Source organism: Rhamphochromis sp. 'chilingali', assembly GCF_963969265.1.
Source record: "Rhamphochromis sp. 'chilingali' genome assembly, chromosome: 18".
NCBI lineage: Eukaryota > Metazoa > Chordata > Actinopteri > Cichliformes > Cichlidae > Rhamphochromis > Rhamphochromis sp. 'chilingali'.
The window spans coordinates 30,330,179-30,351,572 of record NC_137945.1 but is presented as its reverse complement, the minus strand read 5'-3'; the positions used below and the strand labels follow the sequence as shown (position 1 = coordinate 30,351,572).

Sequence of the window (21,394 nt, the reverse complement as noted above, 5' to 3'; positions counted from 1 at the left end):
CTTGTCCTCTTAAAAAAAAAAAAAAAAAAAAAAGGTCAGCCAATCCAAATTAAGTAGCGCAGAGCCGAACCAATCACAGCCGCAGCGTCACGTCGCGTGACTTGTTACGTACAGCACAAGTGCCAAGCCGCACGTGTGTTTGTTTGGGAAGCAGCCAGCGGGTAATGGAGGAAATGAGTGTGCCGACTAGAAAAATCAACCGAGCGTGACCGAAGAGAAAACAGATGATGGTTCCAATGCCGGAGAGATTGTCAAACGGAAGAGCCATAGAAGTTCCGTAGTGTGAAGGTATTTCGGCTATTTCAAGTCTGACAAAAAACAGAGTAGCGTGCACTGTAAATTGTGCCGAAAGCAAGTCTGGAAATACAGTAAACTGGTGCATGCGTCACACTGTGCGCCACGTTATTGTTTCGGTGAAATGAATTTCTACAATACTGTTACTGTTAATTCTACTCTCTGCAGTGTTTAAATGCTTACATATACACACAGTTACTGTCCCTCCACACATACGACTCGGTTCTGCTTCTATGCCCCAGCTTTGTTTACTTTTTCCCACCGAGGCTTCTAGACTTCTGATTGGCCAACATTTCTGCACGGTTAGGAATCTAGCGCCACCTGCTGCTTTGGCATGTTCATAGCAGCGTTTTCTTTCATTTCTCCCTTTATGTGTGGACGGGATTATTTTTAAAACGAAAAATCTCCGTTTTCAAAAATACCCGTGTACGTGTGGACGTAGCCTCAGTCTCTGACTGGAAGCGCTAATTCGTCATTCGGCTTTTGTCAGACTAAAGTAACTGTTAAAACTGTTTGAAAAGCTAAGCTATACAACAAGGAGAGATTGAGAATTTCCTTTTAGTTCTCAGTTTATTTGATATTGACAAAAGTTAGTCAGTTTTGTCTGTTCTTCTGTAAAACAAACTAAGATTTATTTTTAGAATTAATATTTTGTTTCTAAGTGGAATTGACAATTTAGTCTGTTTCGTTTGTTCTATTTTGAAACTTAAACGCTTTAGCGGCTGCCTTTTGTGTAGTTTGCAATATTTGCCTTTATTTATCTGAAAAAGTCTCATGTTCCTTAAGTACATCTACCCTGTTGAACTTATTATGGGAAATAAATATTTAAATAAAAACAAGCTGCTGATTATTTCACATTTTACTTGTGAGCAACGGCACATTTAAATCTTACAAATATAGTTATTTGGCTTATATCGTGACAGATATCGTTATCGCCTGAAATGAAAAAAACATATCGTGATATGAAAAAATCTCATATCGCCCAGCTCTAACGCGCACCAGATAAGAAGTTGCAACGCGCGTTTGCGTCCATATAAAAAGCACTGTTTTTGTCCGCTAGAGTGGGATTTTCACGGCACATTCTGCACCACATCTCTGTGCGTTCATCATTTGTTTGAAGCCAGCTCACCTCCTGCAACCACTTTTCCGAGAATACGTGCTTCTTTTGTGGTTCGGACTCCTTCTGACATTTCTTTGGAGGTGGAGGAACACCAAAGTAATTGCTTAAAGGAGCTTCTTCGACATCTTTAAGAGTTCTAAACAAATGTCTGTCCTCCTCCAGAAAATCTTATGTATGCAAACACGCGTTGCAACTTCATATCTTGTGCGCGTTTTTGTTTTTTTTTTGACAGCGAATGCGCACCTGCGGACCACTTATGTGCAGCCCTGGTTATTTAGCTCATCATTTCGCAGCCACAGAAATTATTTTGTCCATGAAACCATAAAACTGCACTTTCTTTTTGTCTTATAGTCTGATTTGTCATAACTTTTCCGTTTTGTGGTAAGTTTTTCTTTGGCTGTCACTTCTTCACCCTGACCTGTCTTATTTGGCTCAGCAGAACTGAAATATATATCCTGCTGCTTTTACACACACACACACACACACACACACACATAACAACCTCTCATATGTTTAAGCTTGCTGCGGGAGATTTCACTTGTCATGTTTGCATAGTAAGCTAACGATTGATAAGACGATGTCAGAGGAATTGGTGCGCAAATTATCATCACTCACAGATCAGTGCTGTCGCTCTCTATACACAGTTCCCGCGATTGCAAAGTGAAAGCAAAAAAACAAGCGCAAATTCAAACGCGATTTCAATATGTCACATATTGACAGCGGCTCATCGATGCCAATGACATAATTACCCAGCTACATTTCCGAAAGAATGCAAAAGCATTGACATATATTTTTCCTTCCTACAATAGCCCGACAGGCAGGGCAGAGATAGCCCCGGGACGTCGGGCTAGCGATTTTGCAAGCCCTGTATCTGATTGAGGAATCACTCATCTTTGGAAAAGAGAGTTTATTACAGAGAAATGGCTCTTTCCAAAATAAAAGCTATACTACACGCTTCTTCTGGGCTGTATTCTCAGCAGCATATTGTAGCGGGTCAGGGCTGTTCGGCACCTGGACATTTGCAGGACTTTGTGTGGGGACGACTGACCCCTTAGGTGGGGGCTATGTAGCGGGTCAGGGCTGTTCGGGGTTCTGTTTGTACAGTTATGTTTTGTTTATGTTGCCATAGTGACGGGTGACGCCCTCTCGCTGCAACGGTGTGTCCTTCCGGGGTCAGAGGGCGCCCTGTGTGTTGTTGTTGTTGTTGCTGTGCGGTTGCCGCGCTGAGCAGTTAGCTAGCGGCAGTGTTCTTCTGCAGATGTCAATAAACGGCTGTGCTCCCTGGCTAGCTCACGGGAAGCAAGACCAAACGACACCTACGTCTCCACCTTGTCTGAGCTCGCCGAAATATTAAACATATCAGGTCCCCATAAGGAGAATCATGTGCTAACGGCTGTCTAAATGACTCGGGTAAAGTTTGTAGCATGCATGCTTGTTGTTTTTGTCTGCTTCCACTTGTCTTTGCACTAGGATGATGTCGGCGTAAATGTTCAGTCATATTCGTTGTGTTCCCACTAGTGCTTTCAGGTTAATCTCGTTGAAATGACGTTAACGCCACAACACGGCAAATCTCCGTTAACGAGCTACCCCTGATCGCCCCGTGCGTGGGGCTAGACAGCCAACACGTTAACAAGCTAACTGCACTAACACACTAGTTCCCACCCATGTAATTGAGCATTGCGTGGCACATCCAACATACTGTTTTACTTTAGTCCATGACGCGCTTACCTTCAGGGTCATACGTCACATGAAGACCAAAATAATTCCAAACGCCAGATCAGGGGTCCGTTCTTCGTACCTCGCTAAGTAAGTTAGCTGGATTTGATTGTTGACGATTTCGCGTGATCTTGGATCGTTCGGTTCTCCGAAGCTCATCCGGGACTTGCTGTCATAGCAACAGATCCGTAAGCGTAAACCTGCTTAAGAGCAGGCTTACTTTATGTAAACAGGATTAGATCGCGGGAACTCAGGTATGTCCGCTTCATTTATACGAAAGCAACAGCGATATTTTTCCACTGTTTTTCCATAAATAAATATTATCAATGTAACTAAAGATAATGCAGTACTTGATTCTGTTATTGATTCCATACAGATACATACAGGTCATTTCCTAAAAAAGGGGAAATGTACTATTAATCATTCTATTTCATGTATTTGATTATTTCAGATGTAATTCATATTTCAGAGTAGTAATAGTAAATTACTTCATGTAATCAAGATGAGAGACCACGGCTATAAAAGCGAAGGTGGATTTGGGAAGTCTGTCGCAGCCATGTCCTGTCCGTATACGCGAGCCACCCATTGCGGAAGGTGCAAGATTTCAGAATTCAGCGTATATTGCGGGATAGACAGGATCCTTTAGCTCAGCGCGACAGTGTGCTCATAGAGAGATATCGATTTTCCCGTGAGGGTATTATTCACTTAACCAACTTGTTGACGAGGGGGTGCAGGACCACCACCTGTCTTTTTTTTCTCTGCCCTTTTCTTGGTTGCTGTTATGAACAAACAAACAGATTATTTCAGGGTCTCTTTTCAAGAGACTAAAAGCAATATAAGTGATAAATATTACCATTCTGTAGAATATTCTTATATTTCACTTTTACTTGTTCCCATGTTCTAGTGGGTCCTGTTGTGGCTCTAATGTGAAAGAGGATATGATGTAATATAATATAATAAATTTACCCTACCGCCTACTGGTGTTGGCCAGAGGGGCCGATGGCACGATATGGCAGCCTGGCTTCTGTCAGTCTGCCCCAGGGCAGCTGTGGCTACAACCGTAGCTGCTTCCACCAGTGTGTGAATGTGAGAGTGAATGAATAGTGGCATTGTAAAGCGCTTTGGGTGCCTTGAAAAGCGCTATATAAATCCAATCCATTATTATTATTATTATTAAATTACTTACGAGTTTGATTTGTCAGCAACTTTCTGCCAGCCCTCTCTCCTTGCTTTTGCAGCCTTTGCAGTGTTCCCTTGTGTTTTAATTAAACTCTGAAACTCCTGAAATCCCTCAATCAAGAGTTCTTGCTCTGCTGCCGAAAAATACTGAGCACGCTCCTTCGACATTTTTGCCGACCAATCAAAGGGTTGCCGATCAATGTTTCTACTATCGATGCGTCGCCCCTGTTAAGCCACCCAGTGATCTCACATTACTTCATCCAGCTATACTAATCGTCAACAACAGGTGTGTTCGGAGAACCGGAATAGCGAGCTCAAAGTTGGCGCGATGATTTGATCTTGGATGTGTCATTTGATCTTGGATGTAGTAAGCGAGGTACGAAAAAACGGACCCCTGAATGAGGGTGGGGGAGGTTCAATTTGCCATGTTGCAAGGAGAGCTTAACTTCTGTCTCGCTAGCTTGCCCTGCGCTCTTCCTTCTGACGATGCTGTCTGTGTGGAGCGCTCAGTGGATCTGCGCTCGACAGTGCAGCCTAGGCGGAGTAGTCGAACGCAGATTCACTGAGCGCTCCACACAGACAGCATCGTCAGAAGGAAAGTTGATAAAATAAATTACAAATTTTGTATTGTTCGATACATATGTGTACCGAACCGAAAGCACTGTATCGAACGGTTCAATATCGATACGAGTATCGTTGCACCCCTAATAATAGGACCAGTAATACCCGCAATTCTAGAAATGCTCTCACCCAGTAGTTGTAATTATAATTTTTAAATTCACTTAGAAACTTGGCCTTGGCCATTTCTCTACTTCCAGATGGCTGCTAACCTTTGACACGTGTCACTGAAATAATAGGTAACTTACAGATGTTTGTCGCAAAAGTGCAGATGTCCTGGCAAAATGCATGAATTTGGTGGTATTATCATTTTAATTCTATTAGTATTATAGTATATTATGAAAAAATAATTATAGCCCATAATGTCAAAGACTTACTTAAAATTAAACTTGATAAAGAAAAGCTGAAATAGTAAAAACTGGTATCACATATAATTGAACCTCACCAGTTTGTGTTCCGTCCCAGTGAGCCATGAAACCGGGACGAGTGACTGAGGTGTCAGATTTGAATCGAACCCACAAACGGTTGCTGTGTGACATCAGAACTGGAGGCCGCTGATTGGCACAGAACTTACCAATCAAGGGAGATGTCTCAAAGCCCCCGTCCCTAGTTGAGACAGTGGAAGTTCAACATGTCAGTGGTCTGAGTAAAAAGTATTACGGATAAAACTGTACAGCAGTTTTCTTCCAAGTAGGCAGAAATTTTTTTCCTCACCTGATCTCCACAAAATCAAAGCTGCAAGAAGGGTGGAGCCCCTCCAACTCAAAATCAGTGAAGTTCAGCATAATCTGCATATTAACATCCACAATTATCTTGAAGATGCAGTCTCTACTGTTGGGGTAATATTGTGGGTAGTTGGGTGAACTGAAAGACCCAGTAGGGGTGGTGAAAGTCTGGCCACAGTCTGTTGAGACAGAAAAGGGGGGAATAATATTTTTTAAAAATTACAATCCGAATATAATATTATTTTTTGCATGAGAAAAAGCAGCGAAGCATGGAAAAATCCCTAAAATGTCGTTTTCTTGATTAAATTCTAAAACTGATATAGTTAATTACATGTTTTCTCTATAACGATGTTTGTGCAGGCAGACTGCATGACTGGGTGTCTGATTTTATACACTGTGACTGAAAACACCATGTCCATATACAGATGAGAAAAAAGTTATTAGTCCCCTGATGAAATTTATGTCAAGTTTTTGAAGTTCTTGTCAAATTTTTCCCTGTTCTTCTTTAATGCAGCACATCATTTTCATAAATTCTTTCTGTCTGCACACAATAACAGAATTATTTTAGAAAATAAATTACCAGGGTCCAGATTCAAAGTCCACTGAAAAACTGACTTTTATTGAGCCATAGCATAAAGCACTTCTGGGCAATGATGTGGTACAACTCTTTAATGCTTAAAGCTTGTAAAATCACGAGGAGGGGCTGAACTGTCACTTCAAAACATATTTTGCCAAAAAACACAAGAAATCAGTTTAGACTTTACACTTACAGAAGTTATTTCACAAACCCTCACAAAGCAGGAAGTAGATGTACAAAGTTATCACAGCATTTCAAGTGTCAAGAACTGGAGGGGGAAGTATCATCTGTAAACTAAAGAACAAGCTTGGCAGAGATAGACAGCAATCAATTTCAAAGACTCCAGAACACCAATGAATGGTTTGGCCAAGTCAGGAATTGTAGTCTCAAATAAAGAAATGAGTAGAACTCTTCACAGGAATGGACTGCAGGGTTGCAGATGAAGAAAAAGTCCAGTTTTAGAGACACCTTGAAGCCAGACTGAAGTATGCTCAGGAAACCTGGAGAAAGATGCTAGAAGTGTGTTCTTAGATTAGATGACAAACAACTAGCTCTTTGAAGGAAGAAGGGAAAGGCGTGCTTCCCAAAGACCCCCCGTCCCACAGTAAAACACAATGATAGGAGTATTATCAGTGTATCTAGGAATCTCTTCAAGGTGGAAGGAATCGAGAAGAAACAAGGATATGTCCAAACTGAGCCTGCATCATCACTTTATCTTGATACATGACAATGGTCCAGAACATACATTGGTATTCATAACGTACCACCTCCAGAAGACCAAAGTGAATAAAAAAAACAAACATCTGTGGGATGAACTGAAGACCCAGGTCAATGGCAGAAGCCTATAAAACTGGAGGCCTTGTGAAAAAAACAAAAATGGACTGGGATTGCTCAAGAGATGTGTGTCAAAAGACTTTAGGCACTTATCCAACAAAAAAGGGTACAATTTGCAATAGGAAGCTAATAATTTTGAACCTGGTAGTTTTTGATTGTGGGGAAAAAAATTTTTTTCATTTGTTTGCAAAACTTTTAATATGTCAATAAAAACTAGGATGTCTGGAAAAGCTGTGTTAAAAATTCTATGCTCTGTTTTGGGAAAGATAACCATGTACCTGTGGTGGCATTGATGGAGATATAGCTAGCAGAGAATCCTTCTGTGTTTAAACTTGAGTCAGACACAAATAGCAGGGTCAGCTGGTTGTCAGTACTCGTGATGGATGGAGGCACTGAGCGACCACAGTACCTGCACATACAAAATGCAACATGTAGACAAATTTATACTTGTACCTTGTACCAGCATGTACAAAACAATCCAAACCTTTACAAACCTAATTGCTTTGTAACTTAAATGTAGTTTGCATCATTCTACAAATCAGAATGAGCAGGATAAAAAAAAGTATTTTAAAGTAACAAGCCTCTTTTAAAGCTGTAAAGTAAAAATACCAAAACAAAACAGCATTGTTATAGTAGCTGGATAATCAACACATCCATAACAATGCATGGAGTGACAAATCATACAAAGCATCCTTTGAAATTAAAGTTCATAACAAATTATTATTCTTCTTCTGGAAGAAGACATCCTCATTTTGATTTTTGTGGCATTGTGTTACTGAAAACATGAGGCCTTTACTGAAAAAGAAAGAAATATATATTCATCAAAAATCTTGTTTTACTTTCCTTTTATACAAAGATTTCCTTGAATTCTCCTCCTTCTCTTCTACAAAGGGTAATTTGTTGAGAACAAAATGATTTAAGGGTCGAATTGTCACAGTCCTGGGTTGGTGACCCAGCGGTTTACCTTTTTCTGTGTTTTTGTCATTTTGTATTATTATTTGTGTTTTGGTCCTCTGTGTTAGTCTAGAGTTATTCTACTGGTGGTTCGATTTAGATTTGTTTATTGGATTTCCCCCATGTCTTTGCCCTCTGTCTCCCTCTCTGTGTTTGTGCTTATGCGTGTACGTGTGCCTCGTTTCACTCCGTCATGTTTATCTGTTTCCCCAGCCCATCACGTCTGCCCTCTTTCTCTCTCTCCCTCATGTTCCCTCGCTCCCTCTAGTCTGCCACTCCTCCACTCCCACTTCCTGTTTTAATGTGAAAGTCATGTGCCCGTGTTCGGTGTGTCTAGTTAATTTGTGTCAGCTATGTTTCCCTGTGTGTCTCTCTGTGTGTTCAGTTTATCATTTAACAGTATAGTTTTGTATCGTTTTGCTATTCAGCAATAAAGCTGTTCCTTTGAGTTTGAGTCCGCGATTGGGTCCTTTCCTGCCTGACATGCATTTAGAATAACACTAAAGCACAAAAGGTTGAGATTGTTTTGGGAAGTAATTTTCCCACTGACACAAGCCTCTCAGTATTTTATATACATTTTTTTTCTTCATTATACTCAGTCAACCCATACTGGTGAGACTGTCCCACCATGCAACTTTCCCAGACCTTTGTTGCTAAAATGATTTTTCCCCCCAAAAAACTTTTTATTCACATTTTACATAGCATCCCAACTTATGGTACCCCTTTTTGTGACTTTTTATTTGTCTCTATGTAAAACAAAGAATGAATCAGGCTTACTTCTTTAACCTTCCTGCCTTCTTGGGACCTTTTTGTGCCACTGCTATGTGTTAAATGGCTGCCATTTCCACTGTGTTCAGTGGAATATAACCAAACTTGCCACAGGATAGTTTTTACCTGTCAATGTTAATATTCCAGTGTGAATTCCTTAAATCAGCCTAAAATGGCTGAGCAGCAGAAATCCCCACACCCATCACCCTGGGGACCATTTTCTGCCCATTGACTTCCATTATAAACGCTATTTTTCAACCCCAAATTATCATCATATGATTTTATTTTTTCTTCTTTTCTTGGATGTCAATGAAGACTCAGGGCCTTGAAGTTTTAATTTTTAAATTGCAAAAAAAATGCAAAAAAAATAATGGCAGGTCAAAATGTATGTTGGTGCCAATCTTTGGTCCATCTAAAGGCCTACTTATAATGACAATCACATATTACTTCAACTGGTTTTTTGTGGAAATATTTAGTTTCGTTTTTTGGTTTTTGGGGCTTATAACACAGGGCGCTCATGTAATAACACTGGGATTTGAAGGGTTAAAACAACGAAAATATAATTAAAACTTTACATGAATATTTCAGGGAGAAGTAGTTTTACAAGGTTGGCTAATTTAAAGTGGAATAAAATATGGATATATGGTCTTTTTATGGCGTGGCTGAGAATGGTCCCTAGGGTGATGGGTGTGAGTTTTTTAAAGGATGGCAGGAGGGTTAAATTAACTGTGAAGCTAACAATTTAGCTTAGTTGGGATGACTTCCAAGACCAATACCAACTTTTGCGAGTTCTCAAGTTAGTTGAATATGCTTGACAAGATGACCTTTTAACATTTTTAATAATTTTATTCCTCTTCTGTATAAATATGCAACTGTGTGAATCATACAATCATCATAATTATCATTATAAAATCAACATGCACACTTGTGTACAAATGTTGATGCAAAGTGGTTGTTGAGTGCATATATGTGCAGTTGTGTGTGCATGGTGTCCATGTGTACCTTCCAATCTTGTTTCCGGTTTGCACTGTGCCGTTGTCGTAGACCTCCAGATAATCAAAGTTACAATTAGCATGGTACTCTAAGTTGAATGACTCAAATGTCAGCCGAATCAGGTTGCCTGGGCTAACATTGATGTACCAGGTGCAATTGGCACCATGGGGGTAGCTGCTGGGATGACCAGGACTTGTAATGGTGCCAGAAGGACTGGTCAAGGTGTCACCACAGCCTGGAATATGAAAAAAAAAAACAAATTAGAGATCAACAGACTTTTGAGCTTGAGCTTTCAAAGCTTAAAGACAGGTCTGAAACAATTGGAACTTAATGTCATGTAAAAATAAAAAATAAAAGCAGGTTTAAAAAGAGCAGGTGTGCTGCTGTGCCTTCTTTAAAGGTTTAAAGGTTTCTGCTAGCTGTTACTAAATATCAGACTGTATTTACATACATATGCTGGACAAGTCAGTTTATCAGTTATCTTAAATTGGTTAACAGCAGTTTCAAATACACACTCGGTTATAATAAATTCATGAGCTTACATTACAATTAATAAAATCTTATCTTATTTACAGTGAATGAACTTGATTACAAAATTTCCACATTTCTGTCAGTATCTGTGTTTACTCACAGTCAATTCTTGTGGGGTTTTTGAGTGGGGGGTTTTTCAAAAAGGAAAGAAATATCATCCAGACAAACAATATACATTTTTTAAGCAAAAAAACAAACAATACATTTTAAGAAAGATCAATTTAAAAACTGAGAAAAAACTAATCCTACAAAAGCCAAGAGATGAAAACCTGCTTAGCAAATTGCCATCATATCTGGTGATCTGCAAAATATTTGTCACTTATATTTGTCACTTATAAGAGTACTCAATGAGAAACATTGATACTTCTCTCACCCTCTATGGCAGAGTCATAGGCTGCTTCAAAGCCGTGGTTGCTGACAGAAGAGTCAGTGGTGAATTTGATGTACATAGATCGCTGAGTAGACTGAAGCCTGGGGGGAATCTCAGCACCACAAAATGTCCCCAGCAGAGGAGAGCTTGACGTGGCTCCATCCCTGACCTAGAAACAGGACAAAGCATGTGCTCATATAACTGATCCACTGCCACGAGTTCAAGTATGAATAACGCACAAGCACTGTTACATTTATAGGTGAAATATAAAAGCATTACTGCATCAGTGCCACCAGAGAGAACTACTCACATATATCAAAAAAAACAAAACAAAACAAAAACCCACCCACAAAACATAAAATTATTCAAAGCAATTTATGGTACTGAGCTTTACACATGTGATAGCTGTAACCAGATGTGAATTTTTAACATTTAAGTTAAATACAGCTGTTTTGGAACTTAAAACTTGAGAAAGGAAATTAAGGTAAGATGGTGTAATGGAGTAGGCAGTCTCAGCAGACAACAAAGTATTGATGTATGGAGTTAGATGTGGTCACTCACTAATCCTTAACCCATATCTGAAATCATTTAAACAAAAAAAACCCCACCTACACCTGGAGAATGGAGAACGACACCCCACATGGGCCCCCAGAGGAATGGCCCACTCCCAGCTTAGGTCTTCACCCTTCCACTAACTTCCCCAATGTGCTGCCCCTCCACCCGCTTAAACATGTCCCTCACACTAAACCAAGTGAGGTGTGAATTCAGGAGGCAACAGGTCCTGATGTATTGTAAGAACCTGAGGGACAAGCTCCAGTACACAGGTGGACCGTCATCTCACCATGACACAAGAACTGATGTGAAAATCGTCATGCAACACCCACAACAAAAGTGACGCGGTGAGCATAGAAACAGCCTAAGAGGTCATCCCTATTAAGCCTAGATTATATTCCATTCCAGGTATTTAACAGTTAATCATTAATCACATTAATCACACCTTCAAATCCATAAATCAGAATTTGAACCAGGATTTCCTCATAATTATTGCAATTATTGAAATGTTCATCTGTTCATATTTTTGTTTTGTGAATGAATGAAAATGTTTCTTGTGGTTTCCTCTGGATATGTTTTATTTGATGTAAAATAATATCAGTAATGTTACTCATCTATCACTTTTTATTGTCTGCAACATTTTCATTTCCTTAATGTTTTTATCACAGTGAAATAATATAAATAACCATAATAATAAAAAAGAAGAAGAACAATAGGAAGATAAAGAAGAAGAGGACAAATAATGAGGCTATTATTCTATTTTATTTGAGATTGTTGTGTGTCGTACTCAGAGTACTGTTAAAATATCTAACTGTGAGAACTAATATAAAATTAATTTACCTCAACATAATCATATCGACAGGAGCCTCCCTCAACGTCAAATGACAGGAAGTCAAGGGTGACCACATAACCCTCTGGCTGGTTAATCACCCATTCACAGACCTTATTATGGGGATATGCATTGGGGTGGTAGGGAGAGTGAAACTGCCCACTCCCAGACAAAGTACCTCCACAAGCTGGAGAGAGGGAGAGGTAATGTTTAGTCAGTGGCAAGTGGAGTTAACGTTGGAACGTAAATATACATAATTACACACACAAATATTTGATTGAGCAAGTCTGCATAAAATCTATGCTTTAAAAAAAACTTCAAAAAAATGATTTTCATGTCACTGTAAAATATTTTCTGTTAACTAATGGGACAACAAGGAAAGCAAATTAGTATTATCCCTGCAGCTTTAATTCTAACTGCCAACTAAGAGAAATGTAAGTGAATATTCTTAAACAAAAATAGCATAAAATGTCATCAAATATAAAACATATCACACTACAAATCTCACCAACAGTATAGACAGCCCTAAATCCAGCTCGACTGACTGAGCTGTCAGACTTGAAGCGAATCCACAGGACGTTTGAGGATGAGAGAACAGGAGCTGGCGGGGTGTTTCCACAGTACTTCCCTATTAGAGGATCAGTCTCTGTTCTCCCATCACGGACCTGAAAAAAAAGGAGGTGGAACAAGAGGACAGAAGCTGGAATGTTAATCTGATAACAACTCTCTGTCGAGCAATGGTGTTGTGAGAGAGTATTTACCCCACCCTGATTTCTTATCTGTTGTGTATTTTTCACATTTACATGTTTCAGCAAGAAGTGCAGTCAAGCTTTTGCAGTAACTGGCAATTGCACAGTGCAAACTGCTGAATCCAGCTTCCACTTTGGATTCAGGAGACAGACACTATCTCTACTTTTAAGATTAGGCTTCAAACTTTCCTTTTTGCTAAAGCATGTAGTTAGGGCTGGACCAGGTGACCCTGAATCCCCCCTTGGTTATGATGCAATAGGTGAAGACTGCCGGGGGCTTCCCATGACACACATCACTCACTATGTGTTAATAGACCTCTCTGCAGTGAATCATAGTTGTTATTAATCTCTGTCTCTCTTGCACAGCATGTCTCTTATCCTGCCTTCTTTCTTTCACCCCAACCGTTAGCGGGAGATGGCCCCGCCCCTCCCTGAGCCTGGTTCTGCCAGAGGTTTCTTCCTGTTAAAAGGGAGTTTTTCCTGTTTTTTTTTTTTTGGTTTTTTTTTTATCTTCATACAGGTGATCAAGGTGTTTTGTTTGTTTTTCTTTTTTTTCCTCCCCCTTTTCTCACCATCTCTTCTCCCCTCTATTTTTCTTTCTCTCCCTCTCTTTCTTTCATTCTTTCTACCTGTCCTATCCCCCAATAATGTCTGTCCCGTCTGTAACAACCAAAAATCAAATCAAATAAATACAATATAATTATAATTAAGGTCAATCAAATGGACCAATATGGCAAGGCCATGATGATTCACTTGGTAAAGTAAATCCGCTTGGCATCTTTCTTGGCCTTCAGACAACAATTCTGATGGTTAAAGATCCAAACAGGACAGGCAACACAAAAAAGGGGAGTTTTTCCTTCCCACTGTCGCCAAAGTGCTTTCTCATAGGGGGTCCTCTGATTGTTGGGTTTTTCTCTGTATGTATTATTGAAGGGTGTACCTTACAATATAAAGCGCCTTGAGGCGACTGTTGTTGTGATTTGGTGCTGTATAAATAAAACTGAATTGAACTGAATTTAAATAAATAATTTGAAGTTCATATGGACCAGTACAGAGACCATGTATGTGCAGATTTACTTGTAAATAAAAGTCGGATTATTAGTAAGCTCCCAGGCTAATCGTGGCTATCAATCCATCCATCCATCCATCCATCTTCATCCGCTTTGTCCGGGGCCGGGTCGCGGGGGCAGCAGCCTAAGCAAAGAGGCCCAGACCTCCCTCTCCCCAGCCACCTCCTCCAGCTTATCCGGGGGAATACCAAGGCGTTCCCAGGCCAGCCGAGAGATATAATCTCTCCAGCGTGTCCTGGGTCTGCCCCGGGGCCTCCTCCCGGTGGGACATGCCTGGAACACCTCACCCAGGAGGCGCCCAGGGGGCATCCTTGTCAGATGCCCGAACCACCTCAGCTGGCTCCTTTCGATGTGGAGCAGCAGCTGCTCTACTCTGAGCCCCTCCTGGATGGCCGAACTTCTCACCCTATCTCTAAGGGAGAGGCCAGCCACCCTTCGGAGGAAGCTCATTTCTGCCGCTTGTATCCGCGATCTCGTTCTTTCAGTCACTACCCACAGCTCGTGGCCATAGGTGAGGGTAGGGACGTAGATCGACCGGTAAATTGAGAGCTTCGCTTTTACACTCAGCTCCCTCTTCACCACGACGGACCGGTGCAGCGTCCGCATTACTGCAGCTGCAGCCCCAATCCGTCTGTCGATCTCCGGCTCCCTTCTCCCATCACTCGCGAACAAGACCCCGAGATACTTGAACTCCTCCACTTGTGGCAGGAACTCATCCCCGACCCGGAGTGGGCACTCCACCCTTTTCCGGCTGAGAACCATGGCCTCAGATTTGGAGGTGCTGATCCTCATTCCTGCTGCTTCACACTCGGCTGCGAACCGTTCCAGTGCGAGCTGGAGGCCTTCACCCGATGAAGCCAACAGAACCACATCATCTGCAAAAATCAGAGATGAGATTCTGAGGCCACCAAAGCGAAAGCCCTCCGCCACTTGGCTGCGCCTAGAAATCCTGTCCATAAAAATTATGAACAGAACCGGAGACAAAGGGCAGCCCTGGCGAAGCCCATCACCCACCGGGAACGAGTCCGACTTATTGCCGGCAATGCGAACCAAGCTCTTGCAACGGTTGTATAGGGATCGAATGGCCCGTAGCAATGGGCCAGACACCCCATATTCCCGCAACACCTCCCACAGGACACCCCGAGGGACACGGTCGAATGCCTTCTCCAAGTCCACAAAACACATGTAGACTGGTTGGGCAAACTCCCATGCACCCTCAAGTATCCTGGAGAGGATAAAGACCTGGTCCAGTGTTCCGCGACCAGGACGAAAACCGCATTGTTCCTCCTGTATCCGAGGTTCGACTAACGGACGAACTCTCCTTTCCAGCACCCTGGCATAGACTTTCCCAGGGAGGCTGAGGAGTGTGATCCCCCTGTAGTTGGAACACACCCTCCGGTCCCCTTTCTTAAAGATGGGGACCACCACCCCGGTCTGCCAGTCCACAGGTACTGCCCCTGATCTCCACGCAACATTGCAGAGGCGTGTCAACCGGGACAGCCCTACAATGTCCAGAGCCTTCAGGAACTCGGGGCGGACCTCATCAACACCAGGGGCTCTGCCACCAAGGAGTTGTTTAACTGCCTCAGTGACCTCGCCCCCGGAAATTGGCGGGTCATTCCCCTCATCCCCAGACTCTGCTTCCTCCTCGGAAGACGTGTCAGTGGGATTAAGGAGGTCCTCGAAGTATTCCTTCCACCGCCTGACAATTTTCTCAGTCGACGTCAGCAGCGCTCCGCCAGCACTATACACAGTGCAGGTAGAGCACCGCTTTCCCCTCCTGAGACGTCTGACGGTTTGCCAGAATCTCTTCGAGGCAGTCCGAAAGTCTTTTTCCATGGCCTCTCCGAACTCCTCCCACACCCGAGTTTTTGCTTCAGCCACTGCCCGAGCCGCATTCCGCTTGGCCTGTCGATACCTGTCGGCTGCCTCCGGAGTCCCACAGGCTAACCAAGCCCGATAGGACTCCTTCTTCAGCCTGGTGGCTCCCTTCACCTCTGGTGTCCACCATTTGGTTCGGGGATTACCACCACGGCAGGCACCCACCACCTTGCGGCCGCAGCTCAATGCAGCAGCTTCGGCAATGGAGACTCTGAACATGGTCCATTCGGACTCAATGTCCCCAGTCTCCCTCGGAATGCTGTCAAAGCTCTGCCGGAGGTGTGCGTTGAAGATCTCGCGGACTGGGGCCTCTGCTAGACGTTCCCAGCACACCCTCACTACGCGTTTAGGTGCACCAGGTCTGTCCAGCGTCCTCCCCCGCCACCTGATCCAACTCACCACCAGGTGGTGATCAGTTGACAGCTCAGCCCCTCTCTTTACCCGAGTGTCCAGAACATATGGTCGCAGGTCTGCTGATACGATTACAAAATCGATCATCGACCTACGGCCTAGAGCGTCCTGGTGCCACGTGCACTTATGGACACTCTTATGTTCGAACAGGGTGTTCGTTATGGCCAAACTGTGGTTAGCACAGAAGTCCAATAACAGAGCACCGCTCGGGTTCAGATCAGGGAGGCCGTTCCTCCCAATCACGCCCCTCCAGGTCTCGCTGTCGTTACCCACGTGAGCATTGAAGTCTCCCAGCAGGACAACAGAGTCTCCAGGTGGAGCACCCTCCAGCACCCCCCCCCCCCCCCCCCCCCCCCCCAGGGACTCTAAGAAGGCTGGGTACTCTGAACTGCCACTCGGCGCATAAGCGCAGATGACAGTCAGGACCCGTTCCCCGACCCTAAGGCGCAGGGAACAAACCCTCTCGTCCACCGGGAAAAACCCCAACGTACCGGCAGCAAGCCGAGGGGATATTAGGATACCCACCCCAGCCCGCCGCCTCTCACCAGGGGCAACTCCAGACTGAGACAGAGTCCAGCCCCTCTCCAGGAGACTGGTTCCTGAGCCCAAGCCATGTGTAGAGGTGAGCCCGACTATATCTAGCCGGTACCTCTCAACCTCACGCACTAACTCAGGCTCCTTCCCCACCAGAGAGGTGACATTCCATGTCCCTATTGCCAGTCTTGGCAGCCGGGGGTCAGTCCGCCAGGGCCTCCGCTCCTGGCCGCCACCCGGCACACAATGCACCCGACCCCTATGGCGCCTCCTGCGGGTGGTGGGCCTGCGGGAGGATGGGCCCATGTCTCCTCTTCGGGCTGTGCCCGGCCGGACCCCATGGACTAAGGCCCGGCCACCAGACGCTCGCCCTCGGGCACCCTCCCCGGGCCTGGCTCCAGGGCGGGGCCCCGGTAACCCTATCCCGGGCAGGGTAAACTGTTCCCTCGGTGTCCTTTTCATAAGGGTCTTGGCTATCAATCATTTTCTTAAAATGGTGTCTAAAAAAATCACTGCATTTGTTAAGTATGGTGAGATTTCTTTCCACATATAAAATTCTGAAAAAAGGAGGGACAAAATATTTGTCTGGGAGACATAAATAGGTCTTACCTCCACGTAGTCAAAAGCACAGCCACTGTGACTCTCAAGATCCATGTGAGTGAAGTTGAGGGCCACCTGCCCACCTTCTGGCAACCTGATCAAATAGATACACTGGCGGTTGTGGTTATAGTTGTTGGGCCAGTTGGGGGAAATAATGACGCCCTCACTGTCAGTGAATGTTCCACCGCAACCAGGGTCGCCTAAGAAAAAACACGCACAAAGAGTTAGAAGCACAACACAATTCACAAAGCAGGATATTGACACTGCTAGGAATAATCAAACCAAGCATCCAAGGATTGCATTGCACAGATAATACTGTTAATAAATATGACAATGATAACAATGACAACTGACAATTACAGCATTTATCCAAACTCTGTACAAATTGTAGGCACACAAAAATGCAAAAACATTGAATATTTTTTTTAGGATATACAAAACAAAGTGTTAGGAAAATCACCCTTATTGTTTTTTTCTCAAACAGGTCCAGATCACATAAAAGATGGCATCCTTAACTGTACGCAAGTGCAATATGAAACTAAGGGGGCCAAAAAACCCATGGGAGTAATGCGTCTCAAATCCCCTAAAAAGTACAACTGTAAGGATGTTTCTCAGTCCAGAACTGTTCCCTCTACACTAAAATATTTCATTTCATTTTAAGTTCCATTATTTTTCCACTTTTAGCTACAACTTAGCTTAACATGAAACAAATAATTTTGACCAAATATAATAAAAAAAAATGGATCAGAACTACAGCATGAAGGACACGAGATGGCAGCAGGAGAGCATACATCACAACTTCACCAACTTCCAAGGTGCATGGAGAGGATGAAAGAATTCACAATGCAGGAACTCCAGCAACACTTAAGGAAAGATGAACAACTTTAGTAATTGATCAACGCGTTTCGGCTTGTGGCTTCATGACCCTGATGAAGGCCACAAGCCGAAACGCGTTGGTCAATTACTAAAGTTGTTCATCTTTCCTTAAGTGTTGCTGGAGTTCCTGCACAGCAGGAGAGCATACGACAGTTAATTATGCTATACTACTGTATGAGAAGTAATACAATTACTAACAGGACGGTTGCAGCTGGTTAATTTTTGGGAAAAAAAAGAAAACTGGGGATTTGCTAATTTCACGGACATGGACTGCTAAATAATTGCACTGATCATGCACGGATAGGGTCCAGAGTTCAATGTTGTCTTTCCTCTATTCCTCTGTTCTCACCTTCTTCAGCCATTTCGCTTTGAAGCGCATTGCACAGCATGTGAAACTACTGTCACATTATATAGCAAAGAAACAGACACCAAATTATTTTGCAGCTGGTATTACAGAGCAAATCTAGAATTAGGTTACATTTTTATCACATCTTCATCTGGCCTTGCAAAGAAATCTCACTCTTCAAGAATGCACTCTTAAATCTCTGTGATGCAGCAGTAACTGAAGCCCAAAACATAAAACATGCTGTCTTTCTGCACAACAATTTGTCAACAAATCTGGCCTTACCGTAAGTGCTAAAAATGGTTGCAAGCAATACGTAAAAGGTACATATTTACAGTGTTGGGGAGTAACGGAATACATGTACCACCGTTACGTATTTAAAATACCAAATATGAGTAACTGTATTCCGTTACAGTTACCGTTTAAAAAGGTGGTATTCAGAATACAGTTACTTTGTTGAAATAAATGGATTACACTGCGGTACTTTCCTGTTTCATTTTGTCGCGGGTCAGGACTGTTTGGGTTTTGTTTGACAGCTACGTTCTGTTGTTCCAGGCGGCAGCGTTACGGTTGCCATGGTTACAGGGCGACTCTCTCTCTCTCTGCGACTGTGTGTTTCCTGGGTGAGAGAGCGCCTTTTCGTTGTTGTTGTTGTTGTTGTTGTTGTGCTAAGCTAACAGGCAGAATGCTACAAGCATAGCTCTAAAGAATGTAGCATCATGGGCAGTGTAGTCCGTGTTGCACGTTATGGGTCTGTGAGCGCGAGGAGGGAGAGAGAAAAAGGGGAGTGGAAAGGTAGGAGTTGTCATCGAGGAAAAACGGGAGCTGGAAGCATGTAAATATAATAATAACCACTTCAGCCAAGCTATTAAGACTCGACTGTACACCGTGTTCGTGTTTTCCTCCGAAAACAATAAGTTCCGTTGGAGCAGTCTTTCAACGCCTCTCTCTGTCTCTCGCAAGAAAAGTTGACCCACACAACAAAGTAAAGCTATTTTTCGGCTACGAGCCGACAGGGACCCCGCCGTATTAGTCAGAGGTCCCTTTACTACAGTTCGGAGTCGCGGACCTTCAGTAATAGTAATAAATCACACAGCAATAGTACATTCACGTTGTTGTAAACAGCATGATAATATATTAAGTAATCCAAAGTATTCAGAATACGTTACTGTCATTGAGTAACGTAACGGAATACGTTACAGAATACATTTTGGGGCATGTATTCTGTATTCTGTAATGGAATACATTTTAAAAGTAACCTTCCCAACACTGCATATTTACAGTTTCTTCAAGATCTTAGGGACAAACATCAGGCTACAATTTACTGTTTCTCTGTTTACATAAGCTAAATGAAAAGCATTTAATACAAACAACTATATATCTGTCTTACAGTCACGGTCAAAATTACCGGCACCCCTGGAATTTTTCCAGAAAATGTACCATTTCTCCCAGAGAATTGTTAAAATTACAAATGCTTTGGTATACACGTGATTATTTCCTTTATGTGTAGTGGATCAACACAAAAAAAAGAAGAAAAAGCCAAAGTTGACAAATCAACATTCGATTGCATGCCCTTTGGAAAAGATAACTGCAATCAATCGCTTTCTATAACCATCAACGAGCTGGTTACGCCCCTCAGCTGGAATTTTCGACCACTCTTCTTTTGCAAACTGCTCAAGGTTTCTGAGATTTGAAGGGCGCCTTCTCCCAACAACAATTTTGAGATCTCTCCATTAGTGTTCAGTCATATTTAGATCCAGACTCATTACTGGCCACTTTAGAACTCCCCACCGCTTTGTCTTCTACCATTTCTGGGTGCTTTTAGAGGTGTATTTGGGGTCATTGTCCTGCTGGAAGACCCGTGACCTAACATTTGTAATTGTAACAATCTTGTAACAATATTGTAACAAAGAAATGGTGCATTTTCTGGAAAAATTCCAGTGGTGCCGATAATTTTGGCCATGACTGTATACACTTAACCAAGCAAAACTCAGTATGACTGGTTTCTTACTTGGTGATGTTGTGTATGTAATGTGGAAACCTCGGTCAGAGACAGAGAAGTCAGAGTGGAAGTGAATCCATGCTGCTGGGCCAGTGGTCTGTATGGGGGGTGGAGATGCAGTACTACAGTACTTTCCTAAAACTGGATCTTCAGATAGAAGGCCATCCCGAATCTAAAGCATTTGGTGACACAAAACAATAGAGGAAAAACTGTAAGGATGAAAAACATAGTAGTAGTTTCAGCCAATGCACTTACCTCCTAAAATAGCAAACTGTAGCAAACACGAGTAAGACGGAATAATTTCATTGTTTTCATTTCAGCAGTATGGCTGCATTTAACCCCGCTTTACAGAGTACATAGGTATGTGTCAGGTCTGAGTGAGATAAAGTGGTCAAAAAGAGGACTGTCCCCGCAAACATCGACACACAACACAAAAACATGCTTTCAAAGTGAAGTGGGTAATGTGCCATTTCTTACCTCTAGAAAGTCAAAGTTGCAGTTAGGATGATGTTCAAGACTTAGAGTCCCGAATGCAAAGGTAATGAGAAGGCCGGGGTCCACTGTTACTGTCCAGTAGCAGTCCCGACTAGGTGGGTAGTTTCCAGGATAACCAGGTGAATTAATGTTGCCATAGGGGGCAGTTAGTTCCTCTCCACACACTGAGATTAGAAATGGATTTAAATAAATCAAAATTATTCATACAACTGTTGTTTTCTATTAACTTAACAGGAAAACATTGTTCATTTGCACACAATGTGCATATGAGTCATAAAATGTAAGTATGATCAAATAAACAAAACACAAGCTCCCATGCCTAACTCAGTAATAGAAACCAAGATCTCTCAAAATTATAAATGAGACATTACTA

At 42.7% G+C, this 21,394-nt stretch overlaps 1 protein-coding gene across 1 annotated transcript in view; it reads right to left on the bottom strand.

Annotated features, from left to right (window-relative positions):
- cubn (cubilin (intrinsic factor-cobalamin receptor)) overlaps positions 1–21,394 on the bottom strand; it is a gene marked incomplete at its 5' end in the record, with an annotated part of 82,341 nt that overhangs the window by 51,155 nt on the left and 9,792 nt on the right. The window contains 10 exons of the mRNA XM_080865089.1: positions 5,373–5,533; positions 5,642–5,831; positions 7,342–7,472; positions 9,788–10,013; positions 10,683–10,848; positions 12,072–12,247; positions 12,569–12,725; positions 17,315–17,505; positions 20,536–20,698; positions 21,004–21,185. Of these exons, the coding sequence (XP_080721215.1) occupies positions 5,373–5,533; positions 5,642–5,831; positions 7,342–7,472; positions 9,788–10,013; positions 10,683–10,848; positions 12,072–12,247; positions 12,569–12,725; positions 17,315–17,505; positions 20,536–20,698; positions 21,004–21,185 (1,743 nt within the window). The remainder of the gene's footprint in view (positions 1–5,372; positions 5,534–5,641; positions 5,832–7,341; positions 7,473–9,787; positions 10,014–10,682; positions 10,849–12,071; positions 12,248–12,568; positions 12,726–17,314; positions 17,506–20,535; positions 20,699–21,003; positions 21,186–21,394) is intronic.